The sequence below is a fragment of the Benincasa hispida genome, chromosome 7 (genome assembly GCF_009727055.1).
Source record: "Benincasa hispida cultivar B227 chromosome 7, ASM972705v1, whole genome shotgun sequence".
In the NCBI taxonomy this organism is placed as follows: Eukaryota; Viridiplantae; Streptophyta; class Magnoliopsida; order Cucurbitales; family Cucurbitaceae; genus Benincasa; species Benincasa hispida.
Window position 1 is genome coordinate 39,514,409 of NC_052355.1, and position 11,118 is coordinate 39,525,526.

The 11,118-nt window shown below is 32.8% G+C and overlaps 2 protein-coding genes across 3 annotated transcripts; one reads left to right on the forward strand and one right to left on the reverse strand.

The window, feature by feature from the left end:
- The first annotated feature begins 596 nt into the window (after nucleotides 1-596).
- On the forward strand, nucleotides 597-4,393 carry LOC120081086 (two-component response regulator ORR24-like). The gene is made up of 3 exons (XM_039035765.1): nucleotides 597-1,059; nucleotides 1,158-1,234; nucleotides 3,650-4,393. Exons 1-3 carry the CDS (start codon nucleotides 597-599, stop codon nucleotides 4,391-4,393), a joined length of 1,284 nt encoding a protein of 427 aa, XP_038891693.1.
- An 857-nt stretch (nucleotides 4,394-5,250) lies between these two features.
- LOC120082127 (amino-acid permease BAT1 homolog) lies at nucleotides 5,251-8,826 on the reverse strand. Of its 2 annotated transcripts, XM_039037365.1 has the most exons (8): nucleotides 8,436-8,824; nucleotides 8,053-8,313; nucleotides 7,303-7,321; nucleotides 6,987-7,206; nucleotides 6,730-6,911; nucleotides 6,343-6,632; nucleotides 6,126-6,255; nucleotides 5,251-5,850 (listed from the first exon to the last, which is right to left on the reverse strand). In XM_039037365.1, exons 1-8 carry the CDS (start codon nucleotides 8,525-8,527, stop codon nucleotides 5,503-5,505), a joined length of 1,542 nt encoding a protein of 513 aa, XP_038893293.1. In that variant the 5' UTR covers nucleotides 8,528-8,824; the 3' UTR covers nucleotides 5,251-5,502. The 2 variants fall into 2 exon arrangements, with proteins under 2 accessions (XP_038893293.1, XP_038893292.1); XM_039037364.1 differs by having other exon boundaries at nucleotides 6,987-7,321; nucleotides 8,436-8,826.
- Between the last annotated feature and the right edge of the window lie 2,292 nt (nucleotides 8,827-11,118).

Consider the following 11,118-nt stretch of genomic DNA (forward strand, 5'->3'; position numbering starts at 1 on the left):
TTGATACCAAACCATGCATGCATGCATGCAATATATACTATTGAAGATTTCGATTTTAAGCATGGTTTTCCCATAAAGTAAAATATTGAAATACGAATATAAGTTACTATTACCAGTAAAATATATTTTTTAAAAAATTAATTTTTATGCATATATAAAATTATTTTCAAATATAATAAAATTAAAAAAAAATTTACGAATATAATAAAATGTACGAATAAAATACTACCATCTAAAGACATAGATATTGTTATATTTAAAAATATTTGCCAACATTTTTTCATTTAAAATAATTTCCTGTCATCTTTTAAAAAAATTGCATTGAAAAAAAAAGAGGGATCAGCCATTACCTTTGTTCTTCCCAGTTACAACCACTGAAGAAGCAGACGCAGCTTTAAAAATGGTTATAGAAGAGAAAGATGAGCAGTTCAATGTTGTAATGGCTAACGCCACTGAATCAAACATGACTGCTCTCTCTATTCTTCATCAAACCGGCATTCCCATCATCCGTAAGATTCCAGAATCATTCCTCTGTTTTTTCTTCCAGGATTTTTCTTTTCAAACCCTTTCAATAATCGTTCTGAAGCTTAGCAGTAATGTCGCTGGAGATGGATATGAAGACGGCCGGCAGAGCCATAGCCGAATGGGGCTGTCACTTCCTCGAAAAGCCGATTTCAATGGAGGATATCGAGCTTGTTTGGCAAATCATATACAGAAAAATCAGAAACCCTAGGGCAAAGAATTTGGGAGAAAATGCGAAACAGGGGAAGGAATCTGAAATTGACGGAATGTTTGACCGAATCGTGAACGTTGGAAGCGGAGTAGAGTGGAAATCGCATGAAGAAGAAGAAGAGAAGGGGGAAAATGGCGGAAAATGTAGAGAGGGAGAAGAGAAATTGAATCAATGTGTGAATGTGGTTGATTACCTGGAAGCGAAGAAGATGAATGTGGTAGAGAAGATGAACAGAAATGAGCGCACAATCAAGAAGTCGCGAATTGTTTGGAATTCGAAATTGCATCGGAAGTTTACAGAAGCATTGAGCAAACTTGGAGACAGAAGTAAATTGATCGTTCTGTTCATCTTGATCATCTTTTTTTTTGTTGCGAGTTGGATTAAATTGTTCACTGATTTTGTTTGATTATGTTTGTGTTCTCAGAATCGAGCCCTAAAATTATCTTGAAGATGATGAATGAACCAACTTTAACGCTTCGCCAAGTTGCAAGTCACCTCCAGGTTATTTCCCATGTGCTCTCATTACCGTCATCGAAACTTAGGGTTTAGGGTTTTGTATATGGGAATGGAGTTACGGAAGCTTATCACTGTTATCGCTAATATTGGGCTATAGAGATATCATTTACTCGGTGAGGGGAATGAGAGAGGAAGCGGGAATGATGATTATTATTATTATATTTTTATTTTTATATAATAATAATAATAATAAATAATAATAATTATAATAATTATAATAATTTTTATTCTTTTATCTACATACACTTCACAAATATTGTGATATAAACAATTAATTATATTCTAACTTTTATTTTAACATTTATTTATAAGATTTTTTACCGTAGTATTTAAATAGAAGGCTATGATATTGTAATATTTAAATTTTAACTTTAGAAATTATAGGAGAAAATTGTATTTTCACATATATAATAGTATTATTTTTATTAGAAAATTTTACAATATTTTCTTTGAATAAAAAATGTATTAGAAACAACTCATTTAATATATAAAATTTTATTTAGTGGAGAATAAACAAAATTGCTAAAAATGAATATATTAAAAAAAAGGGAAAATTTTTCCCGCGGGAACCAAATTCCCACGAGTTCCGCACGGAGAATTTCATGGGAATGGGGAATGAAATAGAGGACGGGGATGGGGAAGGGGAAGTCTTCCCCATCCTTGTCCCGCTTCGTAGAAATCTCTATTATGCTACTCATTCTTTATTGGCTAGAGTATATGATTTATTTTTCTTTTTAGTACAACAATTATGGGAGGAGGACCAAAACTTTAAAGCCTAATTTGGTAACAACTTAGGCATGGTTTGATAACCATTTCGTTTTTTATTTTAGTTTTTGAAAATTAATTCTATATCTTCCCTATTTTTTACAATGATTTGCAACTTTATTAAATACATCGGTTGAATTCTTAACCAAATTCTAAAAACAAAAGCTACGTTTCAAAAGTATTTTTTTTAGTTTTCAAATTTTGACTTGGTTTTTTAAACCAACTGTAAAAAGTAGATAAGATAAGAAGAAATTTAAAGATGAAAATAGTGTTTATAGGCTTAATTAAAAAAAAAAAAAACCCGGGGCCTTAATTTTTTTTGTTTTTAGTTTTTCTAAATCATATCTATAAACACATGATTTTTGAAATTTAGCCTATTGTTTCTCAATTTCTAACGATGATTACATTTTCTTAAAGAGTTGAGTTTTTATTCAAACTACAAAAACAAAAACAAGTGTTTTAGAAACTTTTTTTTAGTTGATGATAAAGCAAATGGTTACCAATCGGGGCTTAAAAAACTTGCTTTGTTTTTTAAATTTGATTAAAAATTTAACTTTTTTCACTTAAGAAAGATGTAAGGTAAGAAATTGAGAAGAAATACGTTTAATTTTTTAAAACCAAATGGTTACCAAATGAAGTCTAAAAGTATATGCTTTTTTAGTATAAGATTTATGATATAGGAGTTTTAAATCTCCAACCTCAAAGAAGATAGTGCATTTCAGTCATCATTGAACTATTCTCATTTTGACATGTTATCTTTTAGTTTTATTCTCCTATTTTAGAAATTTGTACACTATTATTTATTAGACGTATATAGTTGTTAAAATATTAGTATTTTTAACCAACCCATTTTATATTGTGACGATATCTAAGCATTTTAAGTTATGTAAGCATAGTTCGATATCATAAGTCAAAGTGAACATAACTTATTGGTAATTAATATGTACTTCTTCCTTTAAAATTATAGGTTCAAATTCTCCTACTCCACTTATTGTACTAAAAAAAACCTAATTAAGATATCATACCTGTCTATTTTGAGCTTAGAAAAAACATATTTTAGGTGACTTTAATTAATTCATATTAATTAATATTTTATTTATATTTGCAAATGATTACTATTTTATTTTTACAACAGCATTTCATTAATAAAATTTAATTTATAAACATAGTAAGGATTTGATTGGAAAGGATGAATATTTTACATATTTGGCCTACTTTATTTAGCAAGGATGTTTGGTTATATTGTTATTTTCAATCCAATTGAGATGATGTATACTATCTAAGAAGAGCCTTTTTTATTTTTTTTTTCAATTTAATTCAATTTAATTTTTATAATTAAATACATACACTAGTTGAGCTTGAGATGCAAGCAAAGAAAATATTTTATTGCAATGCTAGCAACAATTAGTTGTATTTGATACTATAATTCAATTGGTCGCTAAAAGTGATATTTGTTGTAGTGCAAATCTTCATTCAAAAAGTTGGAAAGAAATCTATTTAAAAAGGGTTTTAGATCTTTCCTTTTTCTCTATCAGGGTGTTATTTCACTACCCCTTTATATGGCATGTATTTGATCAATGTAACTCTGTGCAAACTTTTAGAGTTTTTGACATTAACTTTGCTTCTCATTTTCAGAAATTCAAATCTCAAGTAAAGCATTTAAATAAGATAACAGCAAGTGATGCATCATCCACTTCACTTATCAAAAGCCAACTTCAACAGTTACCTTCAAATAGCATGACAAACATATTAAGCCAACCAAGTTACAGCTCTAATAAGTATAATACAGATCACAACCTGAGACAATTACAAGTCCCCAGCTGCTTGAATGCTCCTACTCTACTGCCTTCTCAAGATGTTTTTAATTGCCATCTCAGGATGATGAATCAGAACAACTCAAATTCATACAACACAACTCACCCAAATGACCTTCAACTCAAAAGTTATGGAGGATTATTGGAAGGAATGAACCTCGTGGAAGGCAACCGTATCTTCGCTGACGAGCTTTACATGAATGAAAGTTTAGAAGAATGTTTTGTTGAGACGTCTAATTATAATTCCAACTTCCAATACTTTGGTGCAGATGAAGATTATTGTTCCTTCCTTTCAGTTGATAATCACTACCACCCAGCTGATGTAGTTCAAGATCAGCTGGAATTTGCTCAAAACTTGGCTGGCTGTTTGGATGTTGACAATAATATCGTCGCATCGGGAGGGCATTCGGTAATTGCAGGTCATTCTTTGAATCAGAATGTTGCCTTGAAGGAACTTGATGATCTGCTGAACAATACCGAAGAAGATCCAATGGTATATTGCTGTTATGATGGTGAGATGAACTCGTTTGACATTGATCAATATTCTGAATGGTTAAATGCATGACTAGAAGAACTTGAAATGGAATTAAAATACATACAGATGCCAAGTTTTGAACTAAAGACTCATCTGCAACATTCATTGTGTGTGTGGAATTGGAAGTTTGCTACCAATGTTGAAGTTTATAGCTTCTTAGTTCAAAATAGTTGTGAGACTTTTGTGCTTACAAGCAACCATAAAGGGATATGGGTTTGTAGATTCATTTTAAGTAAATAGGACACCAGCTCATTCATATAATTTTCAGAAATAACCACAGCATTCCATGTTTCAGTTTTAAAATCCCATGCAAGGAAGATTTTCAGCCATGCTATGGCAAAGTTGTTTGAGTTTCACACTTTTACACCTTTTTTGTCACGAGTAATAGTTGCATGCTAGATGAGCTTCACCAATCTTTTGTAGCCCAACCCAGCCACGCAAAAGGAAGGAAAAAAAATGGTCATGTGTCAAACAAAGGTTAAACTATTCAGCTGGGTGCAATCCAACTAGTTGACAAGTATTTTTTGCCTAATTTTTACCTATTTGATTAGAAAGGGGTTTTTATTCTCTCTTAAAGAGAGAGTTCATTAAGCCGTCTAACTATTTTGCCCTCTGATTCGGAGTATTTCTTAGCATAGTAAATGTACATAAATTAATTAAATGTTGATTTTATACCATGTATAGAGACAATATGCAAGCTCTCACTAATTTACAAGAACATTTCTTATGCATTCCTTAAAGTGAATGTTTCAGCCATTTCATTAGATATAAAAAGGTGACTACTTTTATTTTGTATTCAATCTTATTAAGAGAAAAATATCCTATAAAATAAATTCCCGGACTAATATAGTCCCAATGAAAGCACAATATTGGAAAAAGATGATGAATAAAGTTGGAATATGAATTAATATATCAGCAATGAACTTAACTACACTCGATTTAGGAAGCTATTTTTTTACAATTCCTATTTGAAGCGAGCATGTTATACATGTTATTTTCTAGAATTCTTGAACATATGTAACAACCATAAGCCCTGGCTGCAAAACAGTAACTGGAAAAAGAAAGACAACAATAAACTAAAAATCATCTAACTGTTATTCATTTGAAAGAAGAGAAACCTATTTCCATAGACCACAGCTTCATATTGGTATGTTCGTTACTGGCCCTTTGAACCAATGCCGAGCACTCACGATCCAGGTAGAAATGGTAATGATCAACAAGCAGCCAACTGCAATGGGAGTGTAGTTGAGAGTTGTGTCTGTAATGGGGTACTCGACAGGCAACGAAAAGAAGACTGAAATTATAACCACCCAAAGAACTGCCACCCAACCGACGATGATTCCATAGTGGCCCAAATTGAAAGGTCCAGGCACAAAGGACCTCCTTGCCAAAGTCACTCTAAAAAATATGGGCAAGGCATATGCAATGTATAGACCAATTGTTGCTATAGAAACCATAGCATTAAAGGCCACTGTGCTTCCAAGAGACTGCAAAAAGTTACAAGAAGTAAATAAATCCTCCTCCTGCATATAAAGGGCATTGTTTTCTATGGGGCAATAAGACTTCAAACAACCTACAATGGAAGAGAATGATTCTTGGTGTAGCCAACCAAGTAGTGCATATATCCATCGAATTAAAACTAAAATTTACTGTAAATTGCTAGGTGTGATTGCTATTGAAGTTATTGTAATGTGAGATTATGATACCAATGAATGGATTCAGAGAGTAAAAAGTAGATGTAACTTAATGCAAATGTTCATACCGTTAATGCCATACAAAACGATATGAAAGCAGAGAGCCAAACTGCATTTATGGGAACCTCGTTTCCATTCACTTTATGCCACGTTGACGAAAATGGCATCGCTCCATCTCTGGAGAATGCATAAGCCATTCTGTGAAAAGAAATTATACAAATATGAAGCTGTGAGCCAAAATACATACATCGTTATCCGTAAAACAAGAGCAGAAAGTCAGCTTGCCTGGAGTTACTGGTGACAGAGCTCATTCCACAGAAAAAGATTGCAACAGCTACCACACCCAAGCAAATAATTCCTCCAACTCCATTGCCATATCTGCTCTTGAATGCTTGGTAAAATATTTCGGCAATGGCATATCCTCCAGCATCATTGTTTTCATCCAAAAGGTTTGGGATGCTGGTAATGGCAAAAGTGATGCCGAGTATGTAACACCAACCAACAACAATTGATATCCCAATGGAGCTAATAATTCCCCTTGGTCCATTCTTATCAGCTTCTATTGTTTCTTCTGTCTGTAATGTTGTAGGAAGAAGCAAATTCCGTTGCAAGTTATCTAACCGTTATATATAGACATAAGACAAATTACTAAAACAGAGGTAGAGAACTTGCCATATGAGCAGATGCATCATACCCAGTTAGGGTATATTGACTCATTAGAAGTCCCAAAATAAATATGTAAAGTCTACTGTTAATTCCTTCCCCATTATCAGTATTGAAATGAGTGAAAACAAACTCGGGACTGGCCCTTTCCGTTGCCACCAAGGGGATGAGGAATGTAAGAAGAAAAACACCTAAGAATGTGACATCCTGTTAGGAATGTAAGCTTGAGAAAAGTTTCAAAGAAAGAGAAACTGAACTTTCATTACCAAAAAAGTTCCATGCTGCAGCAAACTGTCCAAAGAAAGACAACCATGAAATGGACAGGCTGTTCAAGATAGCATGTACCAACAAAATTGCACCATGGAAAACAATCACTACATATTTAGATGCCTCATATCCTCCATTGTTTTTACCCCCTGTGCTAAGCAGAATTATCACTTGAATTAGCTGAGCAAGTGAATAATCAATACTGGTTGTGACAGCCCACTGCATTATATCACTTCCATGAGTTAGGGGATACAAAAAGAAAAGCTTAACCTGATTATAAGAATTTAAACTTTGGTGTAAGATGTTTAGAACCACCTGTCCAACAATGTTAAACCTGTGCAAAGATCAAAGTTATTTGCAAGAAATCAGAAAGTGTCAGGATAGAATAGCTAATACATAGAAAATAATGTAACTTAATGTAACTGGATTTTTTTATGATGAGCAAACAATGAACAAGCAAATCATGTCCTTGCGTCAATAAAACAATTAGAGGGTGTCTGGCACACTGAATTCATAAGTCGGTGTTAAATAATCAACTCTACCAAATTCAACAGTGTTCACTATTGAAATTTGCACATTTATTGAGAAGTTACATCTTCCTCTCTTTCTCTCTTTCTCTCTTCCACCCTGTAATGTTTTCTAACTTCGATTAAAGAACTTTGCACCCAAACACAAATTTCTTAACTCTAACATATTAACTCTAGACTTCAAACTCAACCCAGTGCTCCAAATAGCTCCAAGGAGCAGGGAGGAAAGAAATGAAGTGCTTCAAACTATTCCACCATGAACAGTGAACACATTTTCATTTGGCTTAATTGAAAGCCTTTCAATTGTAAGGGATGAGAAAACAGTTTTGCTAAACTAGACAACACATAGTTATTAAATCCAAACGCGGGTACAAATCTTAATCCATCTGCCAATTTCAATATCAAGATTACTTAATGGTGAACAACTGAACATTCATTTTACCTCTACGCGCTAATATCTCATTTTAATTCGAGCATCCAATCAGAATAAGATGGAAATTATGACCCAGACAAGGAGAGATACGAAAATAATGATTACCAGCCAGTCATCCAAGAGGCAAAAGGAGCCCAATTTGGACCCGCAAGCTTAGCACTCCAATAGTAGAGACCTCCAGAAGTTGGATATGAGGAACAAATCTCAGCCATGGACAATCCAACAAACATGGTGAAAACGCCAGCAATAAACCATCCATAAACCAACGAAACAGGACCACCAAAATTTAGCCCATTATTGTAAAGAGTGGTTATACCAGTAAGAACCGAGATAATCGAAAACGAAAACGCGAAATTAGAGACGACCCTGCAATTCAATAACTAAACCCATCAAACACAACGATTGAAAATACTCAGATTCACAACACACAAGCAAACGCAGATCAGAAAGCAAAAACCACACAAGAAACAGATAGTTGAGAAATTTACGAGAGGTCACGCTTGAGTTCTTGTTTGTATCCGAGCTCATTGAGACGAGCATGGCCAGTATCAAGCAAACCATCGTCCTTTGTAGTCACCATAGTCGAAAGAATCAAGGAAAAATCAGCGAAAAAGACCAGTCTCCGGTCGTCTTCTTCCCTGCGCCTTGGAATTTGGCATCAAATGAGTTGTCTCACTACCAAAATAAAAAACCCAAAAACAATGCTCTCAACTCTTTGGATTTCTTGAAGAATTCGATTCGATTATATAGGGAGAGGTTGTTGGGTCAAAGAAAGACGCTGAATCCAAATCTCCATTTATTACACGAGTGGAAGAAAATTTGGGTCCATACACAAAAAAAATTGCATGCTCTGTCTTTTCTCTCTCTTTTCGAGAGTAGAGAGCCAACTCATTGTTGTTATTATAGTTCTGCCCCAATCATTTTTTTTTTTCATTTTCTGTTGGATGAAGAAAACCGAAAAGGGGGAATCTTTTATTTTTTCCTTCCTTTTTGGGTGGTTTCTTTTATAATATAATATTAAAAGAAATTGCATGGTGTTAACAAATTTTTACATACGAAAAAAATATCAAATTATTTATAGAAATAAAAAAAACTAATTGATACTGATATATTTCTATCAACGATAAATTTGTATCAATTTCTATCATGATAGTATCAATAGACTTCTATCAATTTTCTATCACCAATAGACAGTGATAGACTTTTATCAGTTTCTATAAATAATAGACTTATATAAATCTCTACCAACGATAGCATCTACCGATGATAACAATGGTTATCACAATTATACTATTTGTGCAAATATATTTTTTTATTTTCAAATTTTTAAAAATCTCTCTTTGTAACACTTTTTTTTTCCCTTTCTAGTAGGGTTGGCAAAATTGCCCTGCCTTAATAGGGGCGGGGAATCCCCTGTTTGACCGGGGATGGGTCAAATCGGGGAGTTTTTTCGAGTCCCGTCTGGGGACGGGGCGGGGACGAGGATGGTATCCCGGCCCCAACCCCGATTTTAGTATAAGTTATATTTTTTAATATTTTATAAATATATATTTATAATATATAAAATAACTTATTTATATGTATATTTATAATGTATACTGTTGTAAACCCAATATTGAATATATAAATTTTAAATTTAAGCCAAAAATAAAGTCCAAACTTAAAAATTAAAAGAAAAAAATGGGAAATCCCCGCGAATCTAATAGGGGATTCTCGAAGGAAATTAGTAGGGGAATCTCCGCGGGGAAACGAGGAATGGGGCCTCGCAGGGACCCAATGGTGGGGACGGGGGCAGGGATGGGGGAAATTTCCCCCACGGGACCGGTGACGGGAAACCCTCCCCTGCCTCGATCCGACTCCGTTGCCAACCCTCTTTTCTAGTGTTAAAATAAAAGGTCAAGTCAAACGGTTTACAGTTTAATAGTTGTATGTATTTAATACGTTTCTCAAATAAAAAAACAAAAAGATTAAAGACATGATCATATTAAAAACTGCGTTGATTGATTAATTGAGTTCCATCTGTCATAATCTGCTCCACACAAATATTAGTTTTTGGAAAAACTTTTAATGTTGCGTGTAATAAGTTCTAAATTTCGAAAATGTTTAGGTACCAAATGTTTAATACGTATTTACATATTCAATGTTGTAAAAAATATATAAAAAATATTTTTTCAGTCCCGAATTTTGAAGATGGAAGAATTTGTGAGATTTTGACCTCTAAGTTCTTAAAAGGTAACTTTTAAGTTCCGTTCGATAATCATTTAATTTTTTGTTTTTATTTTTAAAAATTAAATTTATTTCATTCACATTTTTTACAATTACATTTTTCTTAAGTATAGTGATTGAATTCTTAGCCAAATTTCAAAAACAAAACCAATATTTCGAAAGTTGCTTTCCTTAGTTCTCAAATTTTGGTTTGATTTTTCAAATCATTGGTGAAAAGTAGATAACAAAGGAAGAAATTTGAAGTTATAAGTAGTAGCCATAGGCTTAATTTTAAAAAACAAAAACAAAAACAAAATGGTTACCAAACATAGCGTTATTGAGTTTTGAGAAAATATGTGTATCTAGTCTCTGAATTTTTAAAATATATATTTTTAGTTCTCAAGTTCTTAAAAATAGATTAAATGATCCTTGAGACATTTTTATTATTTTAAACTAGAACAATAAAATTAGAGAGAAGAGAAATTTGTAGAAATTAATTGCTTTATTAGGTACAAAATTGAATTTTATCAGATAAAACTTGAAATTTTTAAATTTTATCTAGTAGATCCATGGGTTTTACAAAATTTGGGAAGTTCAATAATTAAGTTTGTATAGATGACCCATTCACAAGCACCTTTATGATTAATGACTCGTTCCTCATAAACATATGAAATCTAACATATTTATAACCTATAATGTTAGGGATGATCATGTCTATTGTTGCCTTAATGTGATGATCATCTTGAAGGAATAGAATTCCATTGCGAAAGCATGTGAATGCATGTGTCAAAGTAATTCAATTTGAAAAACTCGAAAAACAGAGAAATTATAGAAAAACGAGATAAACATTTATAAATTACAGCATGCAAGGTGGAAATGATGAGAATAACTAATCCTTGAAGACTTTTCTTTTCGTAATTCCTTTCCTTGAAACTGAACAACACGAACACAAATCTCCCTCGAACT